The sequence below is a fragment of the Pundamilia nyererei genome, unplaced genomic scaffold (genome assembly GCF_000239375.1).
Source record: "Pundamilia nyererei isolate P.nyererei 1_Seehausen unplaced genomic scaffold, PunNye1.0 scaffold00076, whole genome shotgun sequence".
In the NCBI taxonomy this organism is placed as follows: Eukaryota; Metazoa; Chordata; class Actinopteri; order Cichliformes; family Cichlidae; genus Pundamilia; species Pundamilia nyererei.
In genome coordinates, this window is record NW_005187477.1 from 80,000 (window position 1) to 98,070 (window position 18,071).

The 18,071-nt window shown below is 41.8% G+C and overlaps 1 protein-coding gene across 2 annotated transcripts; it reads right to left on the reverse strand.

Moving 5' to 3' along the window:
• Nucleotides 1-4,036: 4,036 nt before the first annotated feature.
• LOC102211122 (heterogeneous nuclear ribonucleoprotein L) lies at nt 4,037-17,572 on the reverse strand. Of its 2 annotated transcripts, XM_013911978.1 has the most exons (14): nt 17,433-17,572; nt 16,059-16,174; nt 15,452-15,689; nt 13,781-13,866; nt 13,427-13,523; nt 13,112-13,184; nt 8,630-8,662; nt 7,888-7,959; nt 7,240-7,487; nt 6,026-6,147; nt 5,377-5,578; nt 5,220-5,277; nt 4,959-5,069; nt 4,037-4,732 (listed from the first exon to the last, which is right to left on the reverse strand). In XM_013911978.1, exons 1-14 carry the CDS (start codon nt 17,508-17,510, stop codon nt 4,674-4,676), a joined length of 1,593 nt encoding a protein of 530 aa, XP_013767432.1. In that variant the 5' UTR covers nt 17,511-17,572; the 3' UTR covers nt 4,037-4,673. The 2 variants fall into 2 exon arrangements, with proteins under 2 accessions (XP_013767432.1, XP_013767433.1); XM_013911979.1 differs by lacking the exon at nt 8,630-8,662.
• Nucleotides 17,573-18,071: the final 499 nt, after the last annotated feature.

The following is an 18,071-nucleotide window of genomic DNA, read 5'->3' on the forward strand; positions in this document are numbered from 1 at the left end:
CATAAAAACGGTAACCTGACCAAAAAAACAGCCACAAAACAATTACAATTGTTAAAAAAACAGTGTTCAGTATTTTGCAATAATTTTTTGTGGACTGATTTAATAACTTCAGTAAAGGCATCTCCACCAATAAACCCATATTCAAAACCACCTACCTACAACTAAGGAAGGAGCCAAAGTGTAAGAAGTTCCAGTCTGAGGGGCGTACAAGTTCAGCTTAGCCAGCTCTTTGTGTTAGCAGATTTGATCAACACTAAAACTAAGAAATGACCATGGTGCTTACAGAGGCTTTCATTGTTGGACTGTGTGTGTGTGTGCGCAGCTAAAGAGAGTGTTTGATAAATCATCAGCCAACTCTGATGCTGCAGGCGAGTCGGTAGAGTAATGTTGCAGTTGGTAATCATGTGAATTTAAAAAATGTGTATTTTTTTAGTGCTATCAGCGTTAATCTTGTTAAAATGACGAGCTGACCGCGTCGACGCCGTGCAGCCCCACGCACAGGGCGATCCGCGCTAACTCGCTAACAGAGATTTGTCACATTAATGTGGTTATGGCGTTAACGTCATTTTAACAAGATTAAGGCTGACGGTATTTTTCCAGTTGGTGCTGCAGTGTTGTGGCAATTACACATTAAGGAGCGTCTGAACAAAAAGCAATTCGCTTCTGGCGCATTTCTTTATAATGATGATATTTGCAGGCGGGCATTCAGGCTGTGGTTGCCTAGGAAACTATCCCGGGTTATTAATACCTCTGTCATTTGTGGGTCAGTGACAACCTTTGCTCGTGTTGTTTGTGTGTAGCTTTGTTTTGGAGTTAGATTAAGAGAAAACAGAGAGGACTAACCAAACTTGGTATCATACCAAAAAACAGGATTGTGAGTTTGGAATTATTAAATTTTGCATATTCCTCCACTTTACATTGTCAGGTTCTCTTGGCATACATTCTTTATATAGTCCAGTCTTTGGTGTTCGCACTCAAAAGCAAGATAGTGTAGTTCATTTCTTAAGCCACCAGTTTGCTAATACTCTTCAATAGCACTATAAATATCTTGGCCGTGTTTCTCACATTTATCCCTGTTGTATTTAAAAATTTCACAAGCTTGCTCAGGGCACCGTGAACCTGGCAGTGTGACAGCGGTGTAGTCATGGGCAGACTCGTATGTAGGGAAGTTTTTACGCTGGCTTTTTGAGTTTAAGATTAAGTAACATTCAGCACTGGTGCACCTAACTTTTTTTTTTTTTTTAAGGCGCACCAGCACAAAAGTTTGGCGACCCAAATTTTTCAACCACATCGCTTAATACCGCAGTTTTACGTGTGTACTTTTTGGGGGGGAAATTGCTGTCCGTTAGGGCTGCTTTGGCACTCTTTGGTACGTTTCTGAAACATCCACGTTGTTGTAAAACGATTGCTTCGCAGTATTTCACACTTGGAGGATAAATCAGGCTCATTAAAACTGACCTGCTCATGTTGTTGAGGCTTACTTGCTGTAATGACCTCTTTCCAGTGGATTTCTGCTTCACAGAGGAAAAAAAGCACAAGCTCCCACCTGCCTGATCATGCTATGATCAGGCAGGTGGGAGCTTGTGCTTTTTTTCTCAATAAGCAGCGGTATCTCTGAATCAATCGGCATCTTTGTTATGCACTCGTCTTTATTTCATGTTTGTCTTGTAAAGCTCCTTTACAAGACAAACAGTGGCATGTACTGCGCTGACTGCTAGCTGAAGTGAATAGTCTAAAATTTGTGTTGCGTTTGCCTCTGTGTGCTGCCTGTATGTCTTTTTTTGTTCTTGCTCTACGTGGACTACATACACCTGCTCCCTGTCACTTCAAAACATGCATCTCTAATCAGTGAGAGCGCCTTGGCACTATCCCTACTAGTGAAGACCATGTTGTTTCAACAGTGCTTTCCTCTCGGGTTCGTTGAACTCGGACACGCATAGAATCAACTTTTCCATGTTTTTGTTCATAGTGTGTTTGATCTTGGCGTGACTGTAGGCGCAGGAAGTAGAAAAGGATGGGTTTCAGAGCGAAGTGCTACTTTCTATGTAAAAGGGCCTTAACAGTGTGCTGTTTATCTTACATCCTTCTCTGGTAAAAGGTTTACCTTTACACAACTGCATTCTTATGCTTAAAGTAGCCAGATATATTTCTTGTACAAACTGTGGAAAGAACAAATAGTTTGTGTCCCTAGCAAAACCGTTATCAGCACAGGAAAGCCTGGTTTTGAAATATCTACAAGGCTCATTGAATGAATGTATGAATGTATGAATGTATGAATGAATGCAGAATTGTCTACAGTGACCGTAGACTCCGGACCAATCACAACGCAGAACTGTCTGCTTTAAGGATGCACTAATTTGACTTGTCTCAGATATGATACTGATGTCTCGGCTTCAAGATGTCATGTTGTTATTCATATAATTTATTTATTCATATAATTTATTTAGAGTAGCTTCATTTAAAGGTTGCTCAATGAGTTGTTGCACTGAACTAACGTCCTTCTAGCTTTCTGGCTTGTGAGACTTTCCTCTGACTGGACATAATGAAAGAAACCAAAGCTTCGTCTGACTTAGGCTGGATATTTAAGGCAACACACTATCCACCGACAGCGCTAAAGTGGAAACACGAAAGAGATTAAAGTGAACAGAAGAGAGATTCTGCTGCTGTTTGATTCTTGTGTGTCATTGATTCTGTGTCTTGTCTGCCTTTCTGCAGGTTTTTTCTGGCTCCTCAGTTTCCTGAGGGTTTGTTATGTTATTTGTCCTCTCCCAAAACCCGAGTCCAAACCAGCCGGCTTACCACACGAAAAACAAAGCACATCTGCGTGCAGTGTCTTCTTTCTGTTTGGCCTGGATGCTTTGCCAATTTCCAGATAAGGTGGATGGGAAGTGGAGATGAGGCAGATGAGATGGTGTGAGAAGACAATAGCAAATCGGAGGGGAGAAAGAGAACATTTATAAACCCAGACAACAGATGGTGAGTGAAAAAGAAACACTTGGTCCATCATGGGAAGCCCCCAGCAGCCTTGGCCTATTGCAGCATAACTAAGGGAGGATTCAGGGTCACCTGATCCAACCCTATAAGCTTTCAAAGCATAGAAAGTGCAAAGCCTAATCTTAAAAGTACAAGTGTGCTTCCGATAAAACACATGAGGAATACACTATGAAATAAGTTGTTACCTTAAGGTTTTTAATTAAATAGGCTACACAGAACAGCTGTTTTTGTGTGAAGGTCCTTTGTTTCATTATTTTGGCTGCTGTAGAGCTGGAATGTACCAGCTTGTGGGATAAAGTGTGTTTTCTCTTCCCCACAGCCTGCGATGTTGCCGCGGCAGCATCAGACAGTTGGAAAGAAACAGACTCCATGTGGACGGAGGGCAGATGTCCTTCTGCCCAGCTAGAGAACACCAGGATGAATTCCTCAGACTCGGTATCTGACCTTGTGCTAGCGTGGCGGGCCCCGAGTTCCTTCTGATGCTGAACAGTGTCCAGCCTTAAATGACCACAACGTGTAGGTGACAGACTCCCTCGTGTTCCTCAGATCTGGATCACTGGCATATTTTTTTTTTTTTAAGCATATCTTAGTGCTGTTTAAGTTTTGTTCATGCACATTTCAAGGTATTTTACTTGGTATTTTAATGTTATTCTAGGAATACTGCCTCGGTATCTTACTAAATATAATAATGCGACTTTTTCTTCATAATTGAGCGGTGCCTACTTCAATAAAGTGCGTTGTCAAGAATAGGTTATCTATATAAAAACCGGTGCTACAAATAAGATCTGGGTCTGACTCGCTCCCTGATGGAGACAACTTAGAATTATGTTGCCAAATAAAACTCATTTTGATTGAATATTCTCATTCTTGTTGATTCTGTTGGCTTTTATATGACCTACTTTATCCTGGTTAAACCTTAAAGCTGATCTATTTCTGTAGTACACCGCTCCACTCTGAGCTGCATTATTAAAAAATGAGGGTCACGTTTACACTCAAGACACCGAAGAGTGAACGGTGAAGTCAGAATGATGGAACAATAAAGTTTGAATTCAAGTTTGTTTTTTATTTTGTAAGAACAAAATTCTCTGCGCACCAGACACGAAGACGCAGACCTAAACAGACAAATTAAAATAACAAAAAAAAAAAAAAAAAAAATTTGATAAAAGTTGCAAAAGACAGCTTTTACAAAACCATGTTGTCCACTGCCACTGAACAACCCGAGCTTAGAACAATCTTTTAAATGTTCTATGTCAGGTTCCTGTATGATACAAAAAAAGTAAAAAGGACAACTTAATATTGAAGACACACAAAAACTGATACTCTAATGCCAACTTGTTCTCACTCTCAGGGTTACAAATACAGCTGTTATGTCAGAAGATAAGCGTCCAATGACATCTTGAGGCTTCTAACAAAAACGGCAGTAATTGAGGGGCTGGGGTGAAAACATGTTGATGCCACACATCTGGGGGATAAATATCAAAAGTTTAAATGCTTGTTAGCATTAGTTAAGCTTAATATATCAAATACACAGAATCACAACTGCATTGTGAGAGGTTACAATACATGACTGTTGAAAATCTGTTTCTCCCCCGTGGTGTGCCGCAAGCAGTTATGGTCTAAGTACACGTGAACATGGGAATGCAGGACCAATCTTCAGCTTCCTCGATACAAAAGAGCGCTCAGTTGGCGTGCTGAACAGTGGAGAAGCACAGTTTGAGGGTGTACGGGTAGGGACCGGCTACAGAGAGACGAGAGAGTCAGCGTTAGCTCAACCCAAAGAAACAAAAACAAACCATATACAAAATTCCTGCAATGAGCCTCCCAACTGAACTGAATGTGTGCTTTAACAAGTGTGTAGGTGAAGCATGGTCAGCTCCTTAGAGTTAACTAACTCTTAACCTGACAACTGCTTACTGTGTATAATTTTAAAAAAAGGATACTTGAGAGCATCATTGAAAACTTACTTGGATTTTTCATTTGGTAGTGGTTTATCATGGCCAGAGCTTCCATAGCATCGTTGATCGACTCCCACTCTAACAGACCTGAAGCACTGCGATCACTGGGAGCTGCTCCGCCTGGTGGGCACAGATGCAGAAATGTGATGAGACGTTAGATTTTATTCAGATTCAGTCATCGTTTTAAATATTTATCGGGTGCATCTGCCAGTCTTCTTAAAGCTCACTGGCATAACTCAAATAAGAGGAGGCGGGTGTAAAGCAGCGTACTTTTTCCTGTGAACATTTTGACATTAACAGGAGCCTTGACACCGATCTCGTCACAAATCTGTAAGAAGACAAACATCGTTAGGGTCTGCAGGTGCAACACTTGTGATAGTCACAGTTTGTAGGAGGAACTGTGCACATGCAGCCCAAGGATTCAGACCTGAGAGAAGATCTCCGGCGTGGCTTCTGGCTGAGCGTTGAAGAAGTGCAGCACGTTGCTCGGGTGCTGGATGCGGTTTTTAGCTGCTTGTTCTGGGGAGGTGAACCGGTTGTTCCTGGAGCCATGGAATTCCTTGAAGCTGCTTGTGCCATCTTCCAGCTCGTAGCATTGACCAGGAACGATGGCTTGCTGCTTGGATACGCTGCAGGGAATAGGAGGGGGGAGGGGGATCAGCCTTTTAAAATCATTTATGGCTCTTACCATTTAAGTCTCCAAAACTCAGCAGCTTCAGAAGCTCAGGCATAAACCAGTGGGTGATGTGTCCATGTTTTGTGATGACGTTTCCACAGCCTTTACTTTGGACTAAAACAGTGTGTCAACCTTTGTGTGATTCAAGTCTTTAAAGTGAAACTAACATCAGCCACTCTGCTGCCCGTAGACTTCTTGTTTGTGATTGGTCAGATGTTTTCAACTCCAACTGCTATCCAGATGATCGATTAGAGAATCCGGGGCAAACGGCTATCAGTTAACACTGGGGCGAGTGAAACTGTTGTGTGTGACTAGAAGCTGCTTTGTTCGGGCTCAGATGGTCCTGGAGCGATTTCGTCAGTCTGACACTTGTAGATTAAACTGTTCAAGTTTAACTCACCACACATTCAGTTTCTGTCCAAACAGGAAGTTGTTGTTGAGGTGAGTGATTGCACGGTCCACAGCGTAGCAGTCTCCCATCTCCACCATGGCTGCTCCGGGCTTACTCTTCATGAACTTCACCTGGAAGGGTTCAAAGACAGGATTGACTGGTGCTCTGCTATTTGCCTTTCGCTTTGACCTAAACACAGAATCAATTTGCTCTCTTGACTTGTGTGCGTGCTGATGGACTGGAACACAAGTGTGGCATTGTTGAGGTGGAAAATATTGACTCCGTTTCAGCCATGATAACACTTCCTGCTTACATTCCTTTGTTTCACTCTCAGTGTGAAATTTTGCTCGCTGGTAACTTCATCCTGCTCGCTGAGCTTTTATATCCAAACAGGAGTTAGAAAAACAAATGTGAGACACCTCCTGGGTCATTGTTAAATGTTCATGTCAGTGCATTTACTTCTGAAGGAATATACATTAACTGCATAAAAAGATTGAGACCGTTATGCAAGTTTAAGTAGCAAATCTGGACACAGCATCTGTACCAGTTACCATTTAAAATCATGAGCCTGTGCTGGTCCGACGCAGGGTTTACATTTTCCTGTGTTCATTATTTTAAATGTTTGCATTAACTTAACGTTCACCTAAGTAATCTCACTTCAGGTTTTACTGTTCAAAGGTGCCATATTAGGTTTAAGTCATAATATAGAGTTACAGGGTTTTGTAAGTTCATATTAATTACTACAGCACACATGAAGACCCACAGGCACAACATCCCAGGGACGTAGACACGCACCAAAATCATCTTTTATTAGACCTGTGTTCTTTCTAATGGTCAGCAGAGGTCTGACTGCTGAAGACTTCTGGTCCTAAACAATAAGAAAACATCCATCAGCTCCGAACTCTGACATCATCCACCGATGTCGTTAAAATAAAGACCATAGCCTGACATAAAAGACTGATGTCTTTTATAAAAGACCCACTTTCACCGTAGCTCTTTCAAACCAGGACAGTTCTGACCAACTGTGGGAGCGTGAACATACCCATGATTATCAATACAGTACTTAGAACTCATGATTTAACCCACAGTATAAACAGGAAAGTGTTTACTGAGCTCAAGGGAGATGAAGGATGTTTTCACATACACCAAACACAATCAATGATTGATGATTTACACTGCAGCAGCTCAACCATCAGCTTCGCAGCTAAAAAACAGGCACTGACCCGCTCTACGTTCCCATAGAGACAGAAGATGTTGAAGACGCGGTCGGCGTTCATCTTGACAGGGTCCAACCCGTACACCATGACAACCGGCGAATCAGCATGTGCGCCGTACTCGCCAGGAGGAGGGGGAGGAGGTCCGTAGCCTGGACCATAGCTTCTCCCTCCACGCCCTCTCATTGGTGGACCCATACGGCGACCTTCGTAGGGCGGGGATCCGTAGCTTTCATCGTAACCATGGTAACCGCCTCCTGAAGAACGAGGCAGAAATCAGGAAAGTGAGAAAACGTGAAAATAACCCCAGTAATCAAGCAGGGTGAGGTGAATACTGAAATCTGTAGAGCCAATTACATAGGACACAGCACCACCTCACTGCCACTGTGTGGAGGACCCAATTTACACAATCGTCTTAACTTGAACGTACCAAGTTTAAAATGACTGTTGACTCATATTGGATGTAGATAGTTTGGATTATTAAAGTTTAAACCTCAGTTTCCCCAGTTTAGGGCTAATAAACCTAGTCTTAAACTAGATCTCGACTGAATCCTTCTTTCAGTCTGGGACTAGGATTAATCCACATACAGAGGAGATTAGCTCAGCATGTTGTGTTTCAGTGGGTTCTCTTGTTCCCCAGGGGCGTGAGAGCCTTACCGTACTCTGGAGGGTGATCGCCCAGCAGAGCAGGCTGTCTCTGGCGCTTGTTAGGGTTGGCATTCACATCGTCTATAAGAACAGGAAGACAAAAGGAAAGAAGAAAAGGATAGAGAAAGAAAAAAAAAGGTGATAAATATAACAAGAACAGTCTGGAAACAGAACTGTAATCTCTACATGACAATGGGATGCTTGAGCACAAAATATGTATTATGGTAAACTGACATTTTGATGCCAAAGGTGCATCAGAGTGCACACCAAAGCGTCTAATCTGTCAGAGGAACAATTACAAAAACAAAAAAAGAAACTAATCAGAGTACTTAAGAGAAACGCATGCATTTAAAGATTGATGCATCTGGCTCTCACAGGCCAGATGCATCGGGCCTGCGAGAGCCGCTCAGATTACAGATTACACTCCAAACATCTCAACCATCTCAGCAACTGCCCCTTTTGGTCTTGAGTGATTGTAAAGGAATGGTGGGGAGGGCAAGGACGTGTAATGAATGACAAAGACAGAATTAGGGTCTAAGGAAATAACCCCAAAACCCCTTTAACTCAAAAACATCCACAATGCTAAACCCCTTAGCATGTAAAGTGGAACAGGAGTAAATGGCAAGGATGAGGTGGATGCTGATGATCTCAGAGGTGAAGAGGGTAAGGGTATCAAACAAAGTCAGTCTGGATAAGTATGACAAATGGCTAAATTAAAAAAAAAAAAAAAAGTTTGTACGCTCACACACACCTGCATTGCTCCCATTGCCATCTGCATCACCATCTGTACAGGTACACAATAATCATACACAATCAGAAGGGAAGCCAGGTTAATCATGGTTACATCTTAACTCAAGTGAAGTTACCCGAGGTAAGTGTGGAGAGTGCATTAAGACCACTCGTAAATGATAAGGCTTTCTGTCCTCAGTGGGGAAGAGTTTTATAAGAAATGCAAGCTTGGTACCTTTGCAGGTGACAAATTTAGACTCTCCTAGCTTTACCAGGTGTGTGCCGCTTTGTAATTAGCAGGGTTGGTCACAGACAGACTAAATAAAAGAAGGACGTAACCACCATTGGTTTGCGAAGCCTTGTTAGGAAGTTTCAGGATGAGTTCTGAAACCACACGAAACGAGAGAACCCGAAGGGCACCGCTCACTCTTTGGCTAACAACTTGTGACTCACAAGCAAATAGCCAATAGGACACCCTGGAAAACCTTATTGTGTCCATAGTTTATTTGGTAAACTTAATGCGTTACTCGGTGAGAACATAAACCAATCAGGAAAGTGTTAAATGAGGTCACAGAATGGAGCTAAGGACCAGTTTTCCATAGACACAGCTGCAAGTCTTTTTGCCCCCTGCCGCCCATTTAGAAGAAACTTTTCAGCGTTGGTAGCTACGCCCATCTTTTATGCCATCTGTTGTCAAGCACATCCGACACGAGCCCATTAAGTTCACACCCAAACTCCAGATTAAAACATGATTTATTTCCCAAAGAAACTAGCACAGCTCCAGGGAAGATGGATGAGATTACTGATGGCTGTAAACTGCCAACAGAGGGAGCAACAACACAGCTTACAGACATACAGAGAGCAGGTTTGACATTAGAAAACAGAACCACAGCCTCTTCCAGAAAGAGAGATTAAGCCTGTGTGAGGGGAAGGAAAAAAATAATTTAAAAAGAATGGAGTCATGTCTGTCTTGTGTGGCGATGTTGGTAGCTGGGCTTTGGGGTCATGTGGTGCTGTGCAGTTATGTTCCTTGAGAACAGGTCTCGATTTACTTACTGCAAGTTTACAAACAGTGGGAGGAAGACATTTGCTGCGGCAGTTCCACCACTCTCCACTCAACTCATTTCATCCCAAACTCTTATCCATTTCCTCTTTTTGGGGAGGGGGGGGCAAGTCTCCACCTCAGGATCGATTTCCTGGTTTAGCAAGCTGAAACGCCCACTGGTAGGTGGGGAGCTTGGTTGGCGTTTCCATCCTTTTTGTTGCGTTTTGGAAAGGTAGGACTTGAAGCTGCCATAGAGCACATTTCAGTGGGGGGGAAGCTGGCTCCTCTTAGCCGCAAATTGCCAAACCTGCATCACATGGAAGGTGTTACACAGGTTCTAGAGACTTAAATATATTTAAAGAAAAAAAAAGGAGAAAGAAGCTAAACAGGGATGCAAGTAGTAAGAAAATCAGAGGGAGAAAGAGGAGAAAGAGCGAGAGAGAAAAGCTGAACTCCATGTGAGGGAGGGACACAGTGGATGGTCTGACTGGACTCTGAGTGTGCTGATGGTGTTGTCAGCAGTGTCTTGTCTTCATCAGTTGTCTTGTGTTGACTCCAATGTGAGTGGAAATGTCTTGATTCGAGGGTGTGAGGTGGATCAGTCGGTACGGCATCAGTGTGCTGCGTTCGTGTCGCAAAGCGTGACGAGCAGTTTAGCTCGAGGCTTTAAAAAAAATGTGATCTTGACTGATTGTTATCAGTATGCATCGTCTGCTGTGGTGAAAGATGCCTGTCACTAGCTTCTGACTGGGTGGGTGGTGCTGTGTCTTCTCTGGTGTCAGTCTTCGTTTGGTGTAGACAATGGGAGCACTGTAGCTGCTTGTGTCTCAAAGTGACGAAGAAGGGGGAAAACGGAGGGGAGGGACCGAGTGTAGCTCAGTACCAAAACTCCCCACACTCTACAAATGTCTCCATGGATCTTGTGCAAGAATGCAGAGATGACGATTGAGTGGTGTATCAGTCCTACATCGGCGTGTTGGATGGATGGTATCTCAGAGGACATTTGGCCCTCTGTGTGATAGTGGTAGTGTCCTCCCTGAAGAAGTGGATGCTTGAGATGGTGGTCGCTGAGTGTTGATGTCAGCGTGTATCTGCACAAAGCTTCTGTGCATAGTTGGTTTTTTTTTGAAAGTCACCCATTACAGATAGCCAGTCAACTGATGCTGGTCCAACACCTCTGTTCTCAGCCAAAATTAAATGTAATAAAATACAGAAGCAAACTTCAACTGAAGCACATTTGGCTTTTTACACCCGATTACCGACTCCCCCCCCCCCCAAACATGTTTTGTCAACCGAAATGTAAATTTTAAGGTGTAATTAAAAACAGTGGGAAAGACCAGCATTAGTCTTGGTGGCAAACACATGTTTTTCAGTTAAGTGACTTTAAAGGTACCTTTTGTAATTGCCCTCTGCAGGCAGGAGGGCAACACTTAAAACCTTCAGATGCTTAACCTTAATTAGAAAAAAACAACAAAAAAAAACAAGCTTTTTTTTTTAAAAACTACAATTGTAAATAACTGTTCGCCTGGTTTAACAATGGTTAGGTTAAGTCACTGTACCTCGGGGTAGAAAGTGGCATTACACAAGAGTACAGCCCAACCATAGACCAACTTCAGTTGTACAAAAAAGTACCTTTAAAGTCAAAGTTTAACCACACTTTGAAAAGAAAAAAAAAAGTAATAGTACTAACAGATATCCAAAAACAATCCTGCAAAAATGTGCCATGAGAAGGGCAGGAACAGCAAATGCCAGCAGAAAGAAAATGTGCACATAGCAGGTTAGCTTCTCTGTGACTGAACTGATTCAAGAGGACATTTAATGAGAAATAATAGAGCAGCCAATGCTCAGTCAGTGTGACCATACAGACATGTCTCAAAACTGCGACTGGGAAAAATAAACCTTAGTCTTCTCTACTTTAAGTTACACGAAGAATATCAGAATGTCTTATTTAAATTTTAAAAAATAAATACAAATAACAGTATAAAGGAGTAAATACTGTTGCTTCCAGTCAGTCACACTGCTGTAATGTGAAGAAAAGGCTGTAAGACATTTCGACCTTTTATGCAGCAGAAAACAAAAACGCACTTTAACTGTCCAAGTTTGATTTAGACTTCTGCGGGAAATAGACGTCCTAACCTGTCACCTCTACCTTCCACGCCATTCAAGTCATTACATTTATCAGGACGCACACATCAGGTTACGAAGTAAGGTTAAAAGGATTTTCCATTTCCTGTTAAGCTTTGAGGCAGATTTGCTGCTGAAGCCTATTTCAGGCATTAGACTGGTCCCTGCAAACCAAGTAATTTTAACATCTTTACACAAGAAGCTAGCATAATCTTTAAGACTGAATACTAGATTTGTTTATATTATTGGTCTGAAACTGCAAAATGATTACCAACTTGAGCTTTAAAAATAATAGTAGTGGAGCAAATATTGCACATTAGCTCTAATTTAGATTAGATTTAGTTTTAATCAAGCAAGAGAAACGCCTCCACCTCCCTGCTTTTTCCCCAGCCTTATTGTTTCTGTAATGTTATAGACTTCCTTTAACGTAAAACAGCTACAAGGAAAAGAAAGAAAGAAAAACAATGTTTAACGGTGGGTTCGCTTTGCAGGTGAACTGACTGGTATATATATACACCATCACTGGCCTGGCTGTTTTTAACCCTTTATGCATTTTGTTGTTTTGCAGTATTATTTATTATAAGACACCCAACTTTAGAAAAATCAACCCATTTATTTAAATCACTCTTTGTGGAGGAGGACATATTGTTAATGTGCTGTCCCAGCATTAGGCAAACAGTCTCTCTACTGCTTTGGGGAAAAGAAAGCTGCTCTATTCTTGAAACAGTGAAAACTACTTCCTGACAGTAACTTCCGCCCGAGGTGAACTGACTTAATGAGCTGCTGGGAAACACAAACTAGGTTAGACAGGTGCCGAAGCAGGATCTACAGTCACAAGCACCACAATTTACTCATCTTAAGAGTCTGAAGGGAGGGTCACGTAACAAGTACACAAGTAAACCAGAACAACAAGATGCCACAGAAAATATTAGCCTCGCTATGTTATCTTTCTCTCTGTCTGTTCCTGCCAGTCTCTCCACTTAGCGATATGCTGGTTTGTAAAAAATAAAAAATTACAAGTTCTGCTTTTTTTTGTTTTTACTTAATGAACCTGAAAACCCAGAGAAATGTAAAGACCCAAAGTAACGCTTCAGTCATAATGCCACACTGGTTTGTTTCAAAATATGCCACATACACTTAAAAAAAAATAAAAAATGGATCCATGTTGTAGCATTATCAGTGAAGAGTGCTGCCTCCATCTGCCCAGTAGCATGCTTGCTGCAAGTCCCCACAGTGGCAGTAAGGGTGCTGAACAGTATCAGGCTTCTCAGCTACAGAGCATATGTAGCACTAAGCAAATGTCTGGGGGTGTGTGTCTGCTGCTTGAGGTTTTACCTGGGCCTCCCAGATTGGGGTTTGTGTAGTCCCAAGTGTCCTGGTCATTCTTGAACACATTCAAACGAGTTGGCTGGAATAAAATGAAGAAAAAAATTATATGAATAAACAAATCCGACTTTTAACCTGTCAAATGAAAATTAATTTTAACTGACTAGACCGGGGCTCTAAACCGGTGGCTCTTTCCCTCCAATCTACTGTGGCTTTGGCTAAAAAACTATCTAGAATCAGTTTTACTTATAACTAGCTTTCATTACATGTCATTAACTCAGAAACATTCACTTTCTAACAAAGAATTTTATTTGCAGGTGTTACCTTTGCATACTCGATCTTCAGGGTGCAGCAGCCAGAGTAGATATCTGCTCCATTGAGTGACGCCTTGGCCCTCTGGGCACTTTGAACGGAGTCAAACGTGATGGCATGGTTAAGGGCACAAGGTGTGTATTTGGACTTTTTAAATGCCACTAAAGAATGAAAAAGAAGACAGCAGACAAAAAACAAAACAAAAAAACCCCACATGCTGTTAGGCACTGTGGGTAAATTTTAAGCAACTGTAAAAACTTTTCTGATCTCCACCCTGTTTCTTATATGTTTATAAAGATACCAGCTTTCCTTTGTTTCTCACAGTTAACAAATAAGATAGCAGCCAATGAGGACTTGAAAGGATATTCAACCATTGCCTGGACGCCGTTTTTCCTGAAGATAACGATTCTCTGGACCGGCCCACAGTTGTTGCAGATAGTGTAGAGGACGTCCTGAGAACATGAAACAAAACACGTTTTATGATTAGATTTGTTATTCAAAACAATCTTAATGCAAGTTTTGACCCCCCCTTAAAAGTTTCATACTATTTAGTTATTTTTTTAAATAATCAGTTTTCTTGAAACTCCCAGATTTCCCCCCAATCTGAGCACCACCTTCTGTACAGTCTGAGAATCTGAGTTACAAAATTCTAACTGTGCAATTACCCAAAGCAGCATTAAAGTGCAACCAGCAGGTGCGAAGTCAATTCCTGAGTGTACTCCCATTCAAAAGGTTTACAACTGTAATCATAAGCTAGGTGGAGTGCAGCGATTCCCAAATGGTGGCGTTCAGAACTTACTGATGCTGTTGGTGTGTCATTAACTATATAAAAGATCCATGTTAAATTTTAAAAATTGATTAAATATGTCAATCTGAGGATGTGAACTTCTTCAGTAGGGTGAACCATATAAAGTGGATTAACATAACGCTACTCATTGTGTATTAGGGCTGGGGGTTATGGCCTAAAATCCATATCACGGTATAATTTGAAGCATGTGCGGTGACGATATATATATCGCAATATTTTCTTTTCTTCTGTATAACGTATTTTACACACTATAAGGCACACTTAAAATCCTTTAATTTTCTCAAAAATCGAGAGTGTGCCTTATGTATGTATGTATGTATGTATGTATAACATTAGCACAGTGAAGCTGAAGGATGAACGCTAACTTTTTCCACTCGATAAAAGTTAACGTGAGGGTTTCTGGTGGTTGGGGACAAATGCAATTGCATGGCAGGATGCTATAAATGGACCAAACTTCAGTCAGGAGAACAACTGAGATAATCCATCCACAATACAAGGTTAGTCATTAATATACTGCAACTACATGGGAATAGAGCAGCTGTGAGAGAATTTGGCATTAATGAATCAAAGGTAGGGAAGTGGAGGAAGCGCAGTTTTTGGCTTTCCTCATATTCCAAAAGTGCTTCGTCTCTTTGCTATTACTGTCGCCCGGCATAATTTGCAGAGGTTGTTTGCAGCCGCTGCAATGCTTTCGACCAAAACGGGCGCAGCTTGATGTCACCATCAACATGCGCTATCGCGGTAGAGCGGTATAGTCAAAATCTCTGGCCAAATTTATATGGTTTCTACCGTATACCGTTTATACCGCCCACCCCTATTGTGTATGTGTATACACTTTCACTGACAGGACGTCTACAGGCTGGTACAAGCCTGGGGCTGTATGGTGTCCATGAATGATCTAAGCAGGGATGTCTTTCTACCGTTACATCGCCAGTACCGCCACTCAATTTTCAGAGAAAAGCAGCACATTCCAACAAATGGCAAAGATATTCTGTATTTGTATGGGTTGTAGCATTTGTGGTCTCTGCTTCCCTTTTATTTCAGCCACCGACACATAACTGACATTGTTCCAAACTACCAGAGCGGCAGCCAACTTTAAACTTTTCCTGCAGTGCATAACTACTAACAACCGTTTGTGGTAAAACAACAGCACTGACATTTAAGGACACCCGTCAGCTGGTACACAAAACAGTCCCAGGCAAAGTAATGACACAAATCTTTGCACTCACCGTTGTAATAGGGTAGATGGGGTTCATGATAGTGAACAGAAGAACATTGTTAACGGTTCTCGAGTCATCAGAGTCTCCGGGCCTGGATATCTTCTGGCTGGTGGAGTAGTTGATGAACGCTGGGTGGCCGGCGATGTATACCTGGTTGTCTGCAGCATAAGTCACAGCTGTGGATGATCCATTCATGTCCTCGTACTCCACCAGCGCCTGACGCTTATTGGGCATCACCACCACATAGCTAAGACAAACAGAACACATTAGCTGGGAGTTGATAACTTTATTTATATCGCACCTTAAAAAAAAAAAAATCTTCAAAGAATGCCAAACTAAGACAATACACAAACTAAAAGCTGATAAATGAATGACATGTAAAAACCATCCTGTTGGATCTGACGAAGTAATCTGAAGGAAGTCATGAAGCTTCGAGCCTTGGTGAGGTTGTTCCAAAGTCTTCAGATATAAGCACTGACTTAAGGACCCTACCTGAGGGTCTAAAGGGATCAGCATTTCTCTATGTAGTTGAAGGCCAGAGTTGGGTTTGGTTTAAAAGCAATCATTAAAAGTCACTCAGCTGCTGCTTGTGGAAAACTTTATTCCAAGTTTTTACCTGATTGCTCCAAATTCTTGCAAGGCTTCCACGAGGTCAGCTTCTGTAACACCATCCACCAGCCCCCGGACATGGACCACCACGGATGGAAGGGTCTTGTGCGGATCTTCGTATCCCTATTAAAAACACAATTTAAAAATCAAAACAAAAAAACAACTAACTGTAGACTTCTTTATGAAGGTTTTTTTCCTGGCTCATAACAAGCATCCGTACAGTGAGAGACTTTGTAATTATGCAACTGTATAAGGACCACAAAACAATCGAGATGCGATTCTATTCAGACTTTTAGCTTTAATTCAGGATTTCAACAAATTGAACCATATTTATACAGCGCCAAATCACAACAGCAGTTACCTTGAAGAAGAAAGACAAGAAATTAACTGGATTATTCTGCATTTAAAAAAAAAAAGAAATACAATACTGGGAATTTCCCTTTTATTGGGCACCAAAATATTTGACAATCAATGAAGGAAACTCGAAACATGTCCAGTTACTTGTGCAACCTGCGGACATCGGGTCATCTATTTAAGGATTCTGACACGCTTAACGAATTTATCATGCAGAAATAATTGCGAGTGGAAGGTAAATTCCCATATGTGCATTTTTGCGGGGGGTTTTTTTGTGTTAAACCGTCCCACAAAAGATAAAATATATTTTAATACTGTAACACGCTCTCTTCCACATGGTCTAATAAAATTACACCTAGCTACACCAACAAGCTACTCAGTGAGACACTCAGGATTTCCAGTTTGTTGCACTTCTGTGCGTCCTTCTCGGACTGAATACTGGTCACTATCCCGCTTGAGTTTTGAGCAGTTGGGGGGGGGAAGGGGTGCTAATCAGGCCCACGGTTCTAATAACGTGCTTTCAATTGCATAGTTATACAGTTCCTTATAAACGTAAATAATAATAATAATAATAATAATTGGCTTGCTCAAAGTATGGACTAATGGTCAATGATCTCTACAATAAAAAGCGGGTTATTTCGTGGGGGACTAATAGCTAGCACGTTGCTAACGTTACCGGCACTAGAACAAAGCCGAGCTACGGCAAGGCCGAGGCGGAGAAACCGCCCTCCGACAGCTCCATTCAGAGGGCAAGGCACGGGCACAATACTATTTACGCCCAGAGACACATCCCGAGCAGCTGCAATCGAAACTACACAGCGTTTAAATGGAAAAACATTGTAAAACGCCCAGTTTTGTTGGACAACTATCTTCCCGGGCATGGATTTAATAACCTGCGGCGCGTCGTGACACATTTTTTCCAGCTCACATCTGAATGAATCAAACTGCACCGAGAAATGAGTTACCGAGCTGCGTATATTCACACTGTACGCTAAATTAATTCCCATTCTTCCTGAGACCAACGTACCGTGGCCATTCCGTCGGTTTTCTGTCTTTTCGTTGCCCTGCCGTCTTCGCTGTAGTAACGGTTAGCTGCAGTAGCCATGTTGTCCCGGTTAAAAAGGATGGTGGTAGTGACGACGAAGTGAAATGGACGGAAAAGTCAAGAAAAACGAGGCTTGCGTATCCACGCCCACTTTCAATACATAACGCGATATGATAGGCCCAGGCAGCTGTCAATCAGCTTGTAACTTGAGTAAGAACCAATCGGAAAAAAGAAGCGTTTAAGTCATTATTTTGAAGTTAAACGCAGCATATACCAATACAAGGCTGGTTATTTTCAAGTGACCTCAGATTATGTACTTTTACCGAACAGGCGCAGTATTATTCAGGTTTAGCATTTACAATAAAACCGTATTACTAATGATCAGATCTGATCTGAGGAGCCTCAGGTGCTACCATCTTTATGTGGTCTGAAATCATCGTTGGCTGAGTGTTACTGGTCAAAATAATGACAACTCAAAGTTTCAGAACAGAGCAACATTTTAAAGAAGCCATCCCTGTCTGTGAGGTTAGTGTTACAGGTAATTGGTGCATACCAGGGAGTAGTTTTTTGTAGCCTTTGACCCGGTTCTTGTTTTCATAAACAGGAAACATGTTTATATAA

What these genes read in the sequence shown, in the direction of transcription:
- LOC102211122 (XM_013911978.1), bottom strand. Translation starts at nt 17,510, where the DNA reads ATGGCTACTGCAGCTAACCGTTACTACAGCGAAGACGGCAGGGCAACG. An exon ending in CGATCACCCTCCAGAGTACG is followed by an intron (nt 7,488 to 7,887) that starts GTAAGGCTCTCA and finishes CTCGTTCTTCAG; the next exon opens with GAGGCGGTTACCATGGTTAC. An exon ending in TCTATGGGAACGTAGAGCGG is followed by an intron (nt 6,148 to 7,239) that starts GTCAGTGCCTGT and finishes GAACCCTTCCAG; the next exon opens with GTGAAGTTCATGAAGAGTAA.